The sequence below is a fragment of the Cryptomeria japonica genome, chromosome 1, assembly GCF_030272615.1.
Source record: "Cryptomeria japonica chromosome 1, Sugi_1.0, whole genome shotgun sequence".
Taxonomy (NCBI): domain Eukaryota; kingdom Viridiplantae; phylum Streptophyta; class Pinopsida; order Cupressales; family Cupressaceae; genus Cryptomeria; species Cryptomeria japonica.
This window is the reverse complement of record NC_081405.1, coordinates 175,508,777-175,523,296: the sequence shown is the minus strand read 5'-3', so window position 1 is coordinate 175,523,296 and position 14,520 is coordinate 175,508,777. Positions and strand designations below refer to the sequence as shown.

Genomic DNA, 14,520 nt, shown 5'->3' with positions numbered 1-14,520 from the left:
ATATGTGTCAGGACAAACTGTTTATGTTCCTCCAAATACAGAGAGTCAAGATGATGCTGGAAATTTCCATGTGAAAATTGGTTGTGATGTGGAAGGAGGTGAATCATCAACTGGAGTACATGGTCTAGAAGGGGGAAGCAATGAAGAATTACCGAGCTGACATGGCAATAGTCATGATGTTTGTTTAGACATTAAGATAGTTATGAGAGCGCATTTACATGAGCTATAGGCTGGCCTATTTCCTTAGAGAACAGTACAAGCGCTAGAGCTCATATCCTAGATGCTCTAGTTGGGGTTGAAGAAGTGAGAATTTTGAAATCTCACCTGAGATATTTTCTCTGGGTTCGGGAATTATAGTGAGTGGTTGATTCACTGGACACATTATGCCACCAAGAAACAGGTGAAAGTTCAAATGGGTCTTGCAAGGATGATCTAGGTATCGAATTTCACACTCTAAATTTGCTTACATCTTTTGAAGAATATGGTAGCAACTAAAGCTTATGGGCAACTTGAACTCCTTTTAAGGTGTGGTGCCAATTTAATATTTTTAGCTGACCTTTAATGCCTTGAAATTGTGAATACTGGATAAAACAAGAATTATCAAAATAAACTGATTCCATGAGGAATGGGGTCTATTGTTATACCTACAGGTTTCAATTTAACATTGCATTTACTGTTCGGTTGCTTTATGTATTTTATGCATTCTCCCACTCCAATCCAACTTCAAAAAGAAAGAACCAAATAAATTGGGCATCACATATGCGTTCATAAATAAACTATGCTATATGATTTTTATGTTGAGACTTCTCATCCATTATGTGCAATGATAGATAGGTGCACAAAGTTCAAAACATTTAATATATGCAGTGGTGGTAATTCAGTGAGACTGTTTTTATAACACAAGATAAACAATTAGACCAGAGTATTAATGGTGCAATTTAACGGTTGATAGCTAACTTAGATTTGTAGGTCTATTGGCATGTTGATGCAAAGGTCTCTATATAGGTAATGAATATAAAAATAAATTTAACATGCTATAATTAAGATTAGAATTGTTATGGGGTATACCATCATATAATAAATTTGATGAGTATATGATAATCTATGTAAGTTATGTTACACATTTTTTATTTAGAAAAAGAAATGGTAATAATTTTCTCTTGCTAAGAGTAATTTATATTCATTTTGTATAAAGATTAATATACTCAAGTCAAACATATTGCTTTCCTCTTTCTGGCCACCTTCATGTGACCATTTGGACCATCAAACTCAATTCACTCACATAAGTTCAATGGATGATTTACGAAGTTCAAGCAAGATCGATTTATACATCATGATATCTCAATTAAGAGATTACAACTTTAATGGTATTAAGTTTGAATCTTGTTTATATTTCTATTTGGCTAGTACCCTCTTATACAAGGAAGTTGTACAAAAATTATAAGGTTAATGAGTTAGCATTTCTAATGGTCAAATTTGTATGCCTATGCCAATTCCCATTTAATTTGTATGTCTATTTTTAGAAATTGGTGTTACTAGTTACTTAAGAAAACAAAACAAACACCTATATTTGTTTAACATGATTTACATTGTAGTTCTAGACTTCTATCTTTGTTGCTAGTGTGTTTGTGCTTTTTGTTGGTTTTGGGCTGCTGGTTGGCTGTGAGTATCCTTATGGAAGCTTCTTGTAAATAGGGTTTCAAGTCCCTTCCAAATTTTCTTTAACCCTTAATCAAAAACATTTGTTATATTGTAGGTCCATAACCTATAGATCCCAAGATCATTTTTTGCATCTTAAAATTGGTAACATCATGCTATGCTAGTTATAATAATACAATGTTTTGGTTTAGAAGGGGATTAGTAAACAATATTTGTAAAGACCCTTTTAAAAGGGAGAACTAGTTGCATTTATTAAATACATATTAATATTGTGAAAGAGTCAATGTTACCAGGTCCCTCCCCTTGAGAGAGTTGAAGATTGATTGTTGCATGCCTGAAGATGGTTCTTGTGCTAATCCTATGCATTTGCAAATGTTGATTTGTTCTCAAAGACATTGTAGAGGGAGATTTCAACAAAAGAGGTAGGTTTTTTGTTGTTTTTAAAAAAATTTCCTTACATTTTTTTAACAAATTGAAATGAACTCTCTAGTTTTGTTTTTCTTTTTCATTTTGGTTTGTGGATTTGCGCCTATCGATTTTGTTTATAGAATTACTTGTATTAGGTATTAAAATGGAAAGTGCTTCTAGCTTTGATGGCCAACCTTGCTTTAAAACAAATCCTCATTCTCCCCTTTGGAATATGTGGAAATGGTACTACTTCTTTTAGGTGGAGGAGGTTACACTTGGATTTATCCTCATTGCAAAGCACAATATAACAGCTCATACAATCCAGTTAAAGCACATTTGTGCTTTATCCCTCAACAAGGCATCAAATTTTGTCCAGACAAGCCAAAAGGTAACGGCCTTGCAAAGGAATAAGTATTGGCATATATTGAAGAGAAAGAAAAAACAAACCAAGTAGTAGGGAAGGTAGCTATAGGTGCTCATCCTTTGCTAAAGACTAAGAAAGGATCGGAGACCTCTCCATCACCTTCAAATCTTGAACCTACATAGGGCCATCCATTCTTGTTTTCACCTGAAGAACAACTTGTGACACATAAGAGAACAAAGGGACCATTGGAAACAACATTTCATAATGAAAGTATAGAGATTGTTGAGAAAGACATAGCTAGATGTAGCTATGCTAATGGATTGGCATTTAATGTTGTTCGCTCACCTTATTGGTAAAAAATGGTGAGATCAATTAATGAGGCTCCAATTGAGTTCAAGGGCCTAGGTTATGAGAAGGTGCATACTACCTTACTGGATAGAGAGGTGAAACATGTAGAGGACTCCTTGAATCCTATCAAGGGTTCATGGGTCGAAACAGGGGTGTCCATCATATTTGATGGATGGAAAGATGCAAGAAATCGCCCATTGATCAATGTTATTGTAGTGTTCCCTAAAGGGGCTATGTTTTTGAAAGCAATGGATTGTGAAGGGTAGGCAAAGGATGGTCCATTTATTGCTAACATTCTTTGCCAAGCCATTGAGGAAGTTGGCCCTCAAAATGTTGTTCAAGTTGTAATAAACAATGCCAAAAACTATAAGGCTGCTAGGTTATTGGTTGAGGAGTGTTATTCACACATTTTTTGGGCACCTTGTGCTGTCCACTAACTCAATCTAATGCTACAAAAAATTTGCAACAAAGTTGAATGGATCAAATAGGTGTATGTTGATGCCGATGAGATTCAAATGTTCATCACCAACCACCATATGTCACAAGGCATATTTAGACAATTCTCGAGATTGGAGCTATTGAAGGTAAGTTAAAATTTTAAATAATAAATATGTTTTACTTTATAAACTTTGTTAATTTAAATTTAATTTAAATTTTTTATTATTTTGATTTTGAAAAAGGTTGGTGAGGCCCATTTTGCCTCCAAAACAATTGTGTTGAGACGACATGTGAAGGTTTGTGAGGCACTATCTAGCATGGTAATCAGCCCTAACTATAGCATATGGAGGAAATCTAGCTCTACAAGGGCAAAAAACATTAGGAAAATGATACTAGATGACATTTGGTGGGATCATGCTGAGTACGTCTTGAGTTTCGGTGAGCCTATATTGAGCATGATCCATTATACTGACATGGATAGGCCTTGTTTGGGTGAGGTATATGATGGCATTTACTCAATGATTGAGAAAATGGAAGTCCATAAATGAAAAGGAGAAAGATCTTGAAGAAACATTCTTCAAAGAACTACAACAAATTATGGTGGAAAGATGGAACAAAATGACTGCTCCATTGCATCTTCTTGTCTTTGCATTGAGTCCCAGGTATTATGGTCAACAAGTCCTTAGTGGCACAAGAGTTGCCTCATATAGAGATCCTAAAGTTGCTCAAGGGTACAAGACAGCACCTCGCAAACTCTTTCACCATGACATATGGGATTTAGTGAGGTTTGAATTCAAAAGTTTTGCAAGCACAAATGATTGTGGTCTTGATGCTCTTTGGGACAAGTATAGGGTTGATGCTCATAGTTGGTGGTACTTCCATGGAGAATCTTACCAGCACCTACAACCTCTTGCCATTAAAATTTTATGGCAAGTAAGCTCTTAGTTTTATAAAAAAACATCTTTTATCTTGCTTTTAAGTTCACTATTTTATTTATAACTCTTAACTCTCTAATTTGAAAATCTTGATAGGTTGCTAGTTCATCTTCATCTAAGAGGAATTTAAGCACACGCTCCATCTAGTCAATAAAGCACAATAGACTACACTCCAAAAAGGTAGAGGACTTGGTGTTTGTGTATTCAAACTTGCAGCTCCTCACACATAAAGAAAATTCCTACAAACAAGGGTAGACAAAGCAGCAGAATATTGAGCAATAGCATGCTGAGTTGCATGCTTCAGTTTCCCACCTTGCTGCACAATAAGCCACCTATGATTATGAGACTGAGAGTGCTAGTACCGTTGCCAATGCTAGTACCAGTGGTTCTTGATTGCTGATTGTTGACACTTGACTATATCATTTTTGAGCTAAAAAATTAATACGGTGGTGTATTATGTGATGTTATTTGACTATTAGCAAAGTGGTGTATTTTGAACTTAATTACTACTGCATGTATGTACATATTTTTTATTTTATATGTTTTTGTATGGACGAACCCAAAATGAAACCAACCTCCAAAGTTTTTTTCCTGAACCAAGACCAACAACCTTGGAAAGAGTTATGCTTTGGAAACCACTCCTTAAAGAATTATATATAACATTAATCTAGGAATTGGAAATGGTATGGGATTCCTTCTGGAGTGCACCATAGTAATGAGGGCCAAGGCCACTAGAATCTTCTAAGGTGAGAGTGGTCATTCCAAGATATTTGATTCAAATAATATTTAACATATTGCTATTAAAAGGTATTCAAAATTAAATATATGAGTTGGAGTTATTTTGATTAAATTTTTTAAAAGATGTTATTTGTTTCATTATGTTAATATTTATAATTTTGGATGTAAATATATCACGGGGGCTTGACTGGCTAGGCAATATTATATAACGTGCATTCATATTGGGGGGTTTAATATCCCCAAAATGAGGGTCCAATATATGTGCAGTCTTAAACTGACTTAACATGAATTTTACTTGCATTTCTTCCCAATTTTAAATATACTTAATTTTTTTAAACTAAAACATTATCATTCTCAAATCCATTTTCAGACTAAAATAGTTCTAATATATCAAAACTTTCCAATAATATACTTAGGAGAGAATAAAATTACAATTACTTTTCCCTATTTTCACAATTCCATTAAGGATTCAAAGGTCGAGTTAACTAGGTAGTAGGAAGTTGGTGGATGTAATAAGGCCACGTCCATTCATTGTGGCTACTGGTTAGTATATGTGTACTAGACAGATAAGAGGGGGATGGAAAAGTGAGTCTTGATATTATTTAGTTGGTGTCTACCCTAGTACCTTGTAATAATGGCTTTAAAAACCTCATTCTTGACAAAACTATAGAGTCCATTTGGATGAGGTGGATAGGATTTTCTTATCTACTTGTTGGAGTCATACTGCACCCTAGCATCCAAACCAAGTACCATTGGGACTTATCAAAGGAAATGTACCAGCTCCAACGATGAACCACATCCGAGGTATTATCTGTTTAATTGGTGACAGAATTCATATTCTAAGTGTTTATTCCATGGAATTTATGTTATTTGGAAGTTCATATGCTCTAAGAAGTTGTTGAAAAACCGATTCATCTATTAGTGCTAGCACATCCTCATGAACTGATTTGTAATGAAATTATGTCCATTGTTAATATACTGTTTTGTAGATGGATTATGTATTAACATTTATGTTTAGTCATTTGAATATTGATGATACGGGTTTCCATTGGTAGAATAGAAGAAAAGAATTATAAAAATTTGACTTAGAATAGATTATTACAGAATTTGATTAAATTTTGTTAGCTAAAAAGAATGGTAGTAGCTCATACCATATTCATCTATAGGTGCATCATAATCATAGCTCGTTGTGATAAAAGGCCCTCCTGCAGTACGGCCAAAATTTGTGCCACCATGATACTGCAAAGAAAATTAATTGGATTTTTTAACATATTCAAAAAGTTTGCACACAAGAATAAGAACAACGATAGACGTAGAATATCAATCAGTTTGCGAGGAAGCAATCCTACCATATAGTAATTTACAAAGGACCCTCCTTCCTGGAGAAAGTTAGCAACTGCAAAGGCCAGATCTTCAACTGGTCTTTGAGTAGTAGCACCCCCGTATTCAGTAAACCTACAGAGAACAGTAGGCAACTTTTGATCTCACTGTGAATTTTAACTAGCATTCAACATCCATTTTTACTGCAAATTTGATATACCATCCTCCAAGTAACATTCAAAGTTCAAAATATCATAAGAACATTAAGGATTCAGAAGTTAATGTCTGTACCAGCCACTCCAGGCCTCTGTCCAGAATGCTGGCTTGTAGGGTTTGTTAGGTACAAATTTGTCACAATAGAAACCATTGCAAGTGTTGATCTGTTTGGAATATAGCCCAGCAAAAATGTCAAAAGAGTGAGCTCAGATTTCAATAAAAAATTCCATCAAAACAAGCCACATGCAGATCCCTGAGAAACTACAGTTTATTGTGTTTTCTGCATCCCTTTCAATTACTTACAAGGTTAAAAAACAAAATTAACTTCTTTGCAAGTATGCATTGCTACTTGTTTATGTTTAAATTGCATTTATCTGGACATAATGCAAAGGTAAGGTCAGACCAAAAAGATGACGCACTTGACAATTAGCTCAGTGTGTGTTGTAAGTTTTCATTTTTACATTCCAATATCATGAACGCTAGGCAGAATCTAACTATCAGATAAAGTGGTTTGGTGTAAATTATACAAGATATTTTGTAAACGCGATGAGTTATTTCCTGGTTAAACATTAGAAATTGATCAGCACAAGCGGTCATTAATAATAAAACTCACAATAGGATCTGGCGCATCATCTTGTTTGCACATAATCCAGGGAACGCCTGTATCCAATGCTACAGCCATTTGTGCAGCCCAATTCATATAGGCGATTCCAGGATGTCCATAAACTGTTTGTGTGCCCTTATATTCATTCTCTATCTGTAAAGAAAAAGTTTCAGCATTTTGCTAGAGTTAAGACAATGAGCAAGGGCAAACAGATTTATAAAAACTTTAAAAGGTGGCCATTTTGTGCCATTTTAATATCACAGATGCACGTCCACATGGCACAAGGGGAAGAAGATTGTGACTTATACCTGGGCCATAATTATAGGTCCACCTTGCGGTTCAAAGAGCCCTTCACTTTTCATTTGGTCTACAACCTTCTTGGTAAACTTTTGCATTGCATTCTACAACACTCAACCATGGAAAATATGAAAGTTTGTAACATATAAGGATATAGGGTATTTGCAATCATGTAAACTTTTATTTAAGTAAACCAATAAAGGGTGATCAACCTTGAAAGGCTCGTTATCTGTTCTAAATCTGATGCCAGGGACAAACTTTAACCAAACTGGAAGGCCCCTGCACATAGATCATAAAAGCAGTGGCATCTAGTGTCAATTATACTAGATACGATTCAAGACAAGACCACTCCATAAATAATCGCAATCATTAACAAACAAATTTACCCAAAATTCCATTCGGCGGAAACATAAGGACCAATGCGCAGGCTAACATATAATCCTTCTTGCTGGACAAGCTTTACAAACTTAACTAGATCAAATCTTCCCTCGAAATTGTACTGCAAAACCCAATATGTATGCAGCATTAAACATGCATATCCTTTCTGAATCTTCAAAATATGAGAAAATCCAGTTTCAGTATATTATAGGAAACAAATTTTTAAAATTATAGTACTGTTTCCCAGAATTCAACAAATGCGATAATACTTTTGAACAGTTAGTGGAAGTATTAACTGTAAAAAAACCAGGAATAATAGATGCATTGTTGGTGTTTGATGCATCCATTGAGCTATCAAAGTGATGTTTAGATTGCCCAGCAAAAGTGCCGGTAAGAAGTAGTTTTTACATATAAATGTCCCAAATTGTCAAGCAGATTGTGATTCGAAAAGTTACAAGTAAATGTAATTAATGAAAGGATAGATGAAGAAACCCATCATGGAATATGCCAAAAAAAGCAAATAGCTTGTACATTTGTGCACGTCATCTCACTCAAGATAGAGTGAAAATTTTAGCACAGCGACCTTGACTTGTGCCTTGACTTGTGCCAATGTCTGCTTGGATTTGCAAAGGTTTTATTGGATATAAATTCATATCGACCACCAACCAAACAATCAAAAGTGCATGAAATAATTTATTATTGAATTGGCACGAAAAGGTTGATAACAATTCTTGAGATATCAACTGTTTCAGATTAATATTGATAAAAACAACCAAATGGAAACGTTTTTTTCAAACAAGTCTGAACAAACCAATCATAATAACAAATGGAAATCCAGATCATAATGCGAACAACTGAAATCTATCCTTGCCAAAACAGTCCATCAAAAAACTAAACAAGCACGATAAATTTCGTAATGTGCAAACACTAACTGTTTTTAAAAGACCATACATTGCCTGGGGATGGTTCGTGTCCATTCCAAAATACATAAGTCTGTATAACGTCCAATCCTCCTTTTCTAGCATTTCTGATCAGCTTTGGCCACATCTGCAACAGTATGTCATTAACTACCCAGATTATAATCAAAATAATCAAAGACCCACTACTGAAAATAATCTTACATCTTAAAAAAATTCAAACAAGTTTTTAAGAGTTTCTTTTGTTTTATAATCATAGATAGGTGGTCATTAACATGATATTGCTATCAGGATTCAATTGTGTACTTTTTGACTCAAACTCTTTGATTTATGTTTCACAAGTAGTGGTTTGCAAGAACCAATCCCAAGCAGAGTTTCCTCCAAGATTAAACCCACTTAGCTTGCAAACCTTCAACAAATTAAGCAAACCATCTTTCAAATTAAGCAAACCATCTTTCATCTTTTTTATTCTAAAGACCCTGTCAGGGTAGCCATTGCATTGTAAGGTATGTTTGCTTCCTTTTCTCTTCTAAAATATGATCATTGTGCCTACTATTGGCTTAGCAATTGCATTCAAAGGTGGCATTACTTGTACATATACCTCAGGAGTACTCCTTGGATAGTGAATCTCTCCGGAAACCAATATCCTACGCTGCCCATTGATAACCAGAGCCTTGTGATCGTAAGTGACCTTGCACTCCACCAAATGTGCAAGTGAAAAGGCGCTCAGTAGCAGAAGCAACTGCCACCAGGCGCCTTCCATTTGTTTTGACTACTGTCTGTATCTGAACCACAATTCATGTACTAATCTGCCTGCTGAAAAAAGCTTGAAAATCAAGATCAGAGCCCATTGTGAAGCTGTGCTGGACTAACAAACTGTCCTTAAATAGAGGAAGTTTAGACGCCAAAAATTTAAGTTCTAATCAATAGATGCTAAATAAGTATAGTTTTGCCGGTATAATGCTCAAACGACCTGGCTAAGAATTCGGAATTCTCAAATTGAAATGGCTCCTGCGCCTCATAATAACACGGAAAATAAAACCGCGTTTGTGTTAAGTTGCCGATAATCAAGGAAACAATCTATCTATATATAGCCTATATTCATATAAAACCAGAGAAAAAGCCGGGTGCTCTAGCCACCTTCACTACACTACCAAAAACGATTCTGTGTTTTTATGGTTATGTGTATTTTTTAAATGGTGTTTTAAATATATAATGTTATTGAATAGTTGTAGTTTAATTGTTGAGGATGATAGTATATTATTTAGTTTCGTTATATGTTAAATATAAATATTAATGAAAGTGTATTATTTGATTTCAGGATGAGTTTTAAATATAAAAATATTAGTAAAAGGTTATAGTTTAATTGATAAGGGATGATGACATATTATTTGATTTCATTATGGTTCAAAACTTTTCTTCCATGGCTTATTTTTAATTTCTAAAGATTCTAAATTATCCTTTTTGTCACAATTTTAAAGTTGCATGGGAACACTTAGCAAAAATAGAGTTAAGCAGTCGCATGGGAACATGAGGTTAGAAAGAAATGTGATTAAGTGAATATGAAGAGGGTGAAGGGATTTTATTAAATGATTCTTAATGTTTTTAGAATTGTTTACAATTACGTGTATTTTTGAAATATATAATTTTATTGAAGGGCCATAGTTTAATTGTTGAGGATGGTGGTATATTATTTGATAATATTATGTGTATTAAATATACACATATTATCGAAAGGTTATAGTTTAATTTATGAGGGTGATGACATATTATTTGATTTCATTATGTCTCAAACATTTTTGAGGTGTAATTGATTCAAATTGTGTTTATGATATTTAATGTTAAGAAAATACTAATAGTAGTATTAATGAAAAATTATGTTAATACTAATAGTAGTATTAATAAAAAAATATGTTATATTGATTATAAAATTTAAAATTAGCATATTATGATGATAAATCAAAATACACATATAGAAATATAAATTATTCTAGAAATCTCTATAGAAAAATCTAACAAAAAAATAAAGAATTTTACTTGCAATCAAATAGTTTCTTTAGCTTATCAAATCCAACAACATGCAACATATGCATCTAGCTATAAGGAGATAGAACCATCATGACATGTATTTCTAAGAATACCTTCATATAATGCAACTATATTTCATGTGTAGTAGGTGTAACTTCACCACATAATATAATATTTATAGCAATGGGAAGTAAGGGTACATTGTAAATATTTGCCATAGTAGATATACATATCATAAATCAAATCATGTGAAGAAAAGGTGCTCAAAGGTAGTGCATCATAATTAGAAACAATAAAATTGCTAGCACAATCCATGGGAGAAGGAAACATGTGAGATCATGGTTAGTTGTAGTAAGAGTCCAAAATGTAAGGAAAAGCAATGATCGGATCTCTATAGGAGGAAAAAATACATGATGATGCAGTCCACGATCGGGTACCTTTAGTAGGTAGGAATCCAAGTAGCCTCTTCTTATAGACCAATCTATCAAAAGTTTCTCAACACATAGCTCTACAATTTTAAATGACACGAGCCTTCTATCATATAAAATTTTTACTCACCACAATGATAAAAACTTTGGAACAACAAACTCAAATGCCCAACATGTCATTAAGAGCTTCATAGTTTTTCTACAAACAACTCCTACACAAATGTACTTACTTCCAAGAAAAAAATCACTCCTTTCCAACACTAGATTCTATTTTGGGAGGTTGCCACCATATTTAATGTTAGTGTAATTAGAGTCATTGTTGAATTATTTAGCTAATTTAACCTTTTTGGGATTGACCTATTCCCACTTAGCTGAAATTTACTTAAACTATTTTATGCTTTTGTCTCACATCATTAGAATTGCGATATGTGTCCTCATCATTTATGACACCTATTGCATGCATACTTGCCAATTGCTCAAAAACTTGTCAAGTTCAAGCTCAGAAGTGTTGCACCTTTGGAGGAGTATATATGAAAGATTTCTAAGTACATTTTACACACTCTTCATCTATATGATAGATTATCTCGTTGTGTTTATCGTTTTACTATTGCAAGGTTGTTTTCATGCTTTCGAATTCCTAGCTTACTCCAACATGGTATCAGAGTCATGCTAGCATGTTCCTTCCTGCATCAAGGTGACTCCTACACATAGATAGCCCTATCATTAGAGCATCATGGAACCAAACTGCCACCATCATTATGTTCTGAAGGCTTAAGAAACAAAGAAATACCTTTTTTTCATCAATTTCAGTAATTTCCTATTTTTGCAAACTTTGAGGGCCAATCTTCTCTCTACCCATCTTACCATTTGGTTGACTTTTTTGTACAAAAGAAAAGAAAAAACATAGGAGGCCTTAACTTTGTTACCCTTTACTGTAAATTTGCTAACATATCTGCTCTTTTTCAATGTTTCTATTATTTGAACTATTTTCACAACGAGTTAGGGACCATGATTCAAAATGATGTTGTAGTTTTTTGGCTCTTGGCAACACATAAGTGGATATTTTTGCTTGTTATTGCTAGCATTAGAGGTCGATGGTTTTCATTCCATTTCCATGAGCATTATTGCAATTCATGGTGGCCTCTCTGTGTTCTTTCAGACCAATAGATTTGAAGAGGAAGTTTAGGTTTGACAAGTTGTCCAACGTCGCTCCATAGTGCTACATAGGAGTTTTTGAAGACATTGACTCTATACATTTGTAGATTTCCAACCACTCACGACTTCATTCTTGTTTTCACTCTTCATCCAACATGCAATTGTTATTATGTGTAGTACCCCTACTAGTTTGAACTCATTAGACTCATATTTTATTATTGGTTGTTTTTCAGTGGATACATTACCATGATATATTATTCAGATTTTTATAACATTATGCTTTATCTAGAGATGAGATGTATAATTTATTTGCATTATTTCAGTACTTGTGATTTATGGTATTTTATGGATTATTGCTATGTACTGACATTTTACTTTGCCTATGCAATGTGAAATTATATGTTGTGTGTTTGTGAGTGTATTGGATGCAAGGAGACGATTTTCCTTCACTCATTTCGGTGAGACAGGGAACGTCGCGATTCTCCTTCATCGGCGTGTATGCTGTATCTTCTATATTGTATATATATGCATGTGTGGTTTGGTGATGCAGGATATTGCAGGTACAAGTATCGGATAGGTACGGGGCATCATCTCCACCTGGCTTCACAGGTCTGAGCGTGCCTTATATTTTCCGATGGAAGTGGAGGAGATAGTAGTTGACCCTATTTTACTTAGTTACACTCGTGTGAGTGTCGTCAGTTGGTCGTCTTGTTAGTTGTTCGGCCTTTGTATTTGTCATTTGATCTTTTGTGGGTAATTGCTTGAGATTTGTTTAATTTGGGCGTTTTAGTGGATTTAATTAATTAATTAATTAAGTTTATGAAATTATCTCATAATTGTTTTTGTTTATGCATTGAGATTATAAATTTAGCTAATGAAAATAAATTATTAAATTAAGTTGCAAGTTGCATGATATTAGAAATATATTTTTATTTAAATGGAAAAATAAATTAGATTATTTATATTTATTGTTTCCTTGAATTTTAAATAAATAAATAATTAAATAAATAAAAGAATAAATAAATAAAAGATTTAATTGGAATTAAAGTATTGTTTTAATTGTTTATTTAGAAATTAATTAATTTGCATAAGAAAAGAAAAGAAAGAATAATGATTTTTAATTATTGCATATTAGCTTATCTTTTGTTATAAAATTAGAAGAGAAAATAAAATTACTATTATTCTAAATTTAGGTTTTGTGAAAAAGCTATTGAACCTAGAATTTTAGTTTAAATAGGGGTATAGGTCTTTATTTTAGACACACATAGGAACAGGTTAGGAATTTAGGTGAAGAAATTTATTGGAAGTTTATTGAAAGGATTAGGGCTCTTCTACAAATTTCTTCCAGGAAAGCTATACCAGGTTGGATGAATTCTTAGTTGTGTGTTTTTAGTAGATATTTCTATTTTTCTCTGATTGATGTGTGTGTGTAAAGTTATTGTCAAATACAAACCCTCTTCCGGTGAATTCGAGTTTTGTTTTAAAATCCATACCTGATGTGTATTTCTAATTTATGGGAAGTATATAATTTTGAGAAAATTAGGAGAAATTATCCTCTCTTGTTTGATTTGTTTTTATAGTTTTTTTTATTTTAATAAAGGTATCTTGTGGAAATTGTTGATCACTTTAGGAATAAATTTAATTTTGATTTAATTTATGAGAGTATCTAATTTAAAAAAAAAATTGGAATAGAATTCTAAAAGAATTGGGTATTTAGTCTTTTTGATGCTGCTGTAATGATTTTTAATAAAACTATAATTTTATGTTTTAAAAGAAAAAATTATAAAAAAATAAAAAAAATTAATTATTAAAAAATGTGGGGAGGCCATGCCTCGACCCACGCCACACTACTTTTGGTAGTGGCTGTTGTCATAGGATAGCAACGCTACCCAAAGGTAGCGGTTGTTGCCTTAGGACAGCAACGCTACCCAATGGTAGCGTTGGCTGCCTATGGTAGCACCGCTACCTTGGGTAGCCCATCACATAGTTAGTAAAAAAAAAAATTAATTTTAATTTTTTTTTAATTTTATTTATTATTTTATTTGTTATTTAGTTTTAAAAATAAATAAATAAATAAATAATAATAAAATAATTATAATGTGTTAATATATATATATATATGTTGTTTTATTTTTAACTGTTAATTTAAAGATTTTTGTTATATGAATAAAGAATTTAGAATTTAGTAATTTTAGAAAAAAGCTTATAATTTTAAATTCGATATACATATTGGAAATACATTAGGAGATTAATACATATGTGAATTTATTTTACTTTATTGGACAAA

At 33.0% G+C, this 14,520-nt stretch overlaps 1 protein-coding gene and 1 long non-coding RNA gene across 4 annotated transcripts in view; one reads left to right on the top strand and one right to left on the bottom strand.

Moving 5' to 3' along the window:
• The window catches only part of LOC131060918 (beta-galactosidase 2), a 55,754-nt gene extending 45,983 nt beyond the window's left edge, over positions 1-9,771 (bottom strand). The window contains exons 1-9 of one of the 2 annotated variants that reach the window (XM_057994356.2): positions 9,224-9,771; positions 8,657-8,752; positions 7,714-7,826; positions 7,540-7,606; positions 7,339-7,431; positions 7,040-7,183; positions 6,502-6,590; positions 6,240-6,345; positions 6,042-6,129 (exon numbers count right to left, since the gene is read on the bottom strand). In XM_057994356.2, coding sequence (XP_057850339.2) covers positions 6,042-6,129; positions 6,240-6,345; positions 6,502-6,590; positions 7,040-7,183; positions 7,339-7,431; positions 7,540-7,606; positions 7,714-7,826; positions 8,657-8,752; positions 9,224-9,385 — 958 coding nt within the window. In that variant the 5' untranslated portion in view covers positions 9,386-9,771. Of the gene's footprint in view, positions 1-6,041; positions 6,130-6,239; positions 6,346-6,501; positions 6,591-7,039; positions 7,184-7,338; positions 7,432-7,539; positions 7,607-7,713; positions 7,827-8,001; positions 8,152-8,656; positions 8,753-9,223 lie in introns of those variants that run through there. The other variant, XM_057994357.2, reaches the window with a different exon arrangement.
• LOC131060919 (uncharacterized) overlaps positions 1-13,011 on the top strand; it is a 58,682-nt gene extending 45,671 nt beyond the window's left edge. Inside the window, exon 3 of one of the 2 annotated variants that reach the window (XR_009110460.2) lies at positions 12,784-13,011. This is a non-coding gene — a long non-coding RNA (uncharacterized LOC131060919). Of the gene's footprint in view, positions 1-1,952; positions 2,058-12,783 lie in introns of those variants that run through there. The other variant, XR_009371540.1, reaches the window with a different exon arrangement.
• The last annotated feature ends 1,509 nt before the right edge of the window (positions 13,012-14,520 follow it).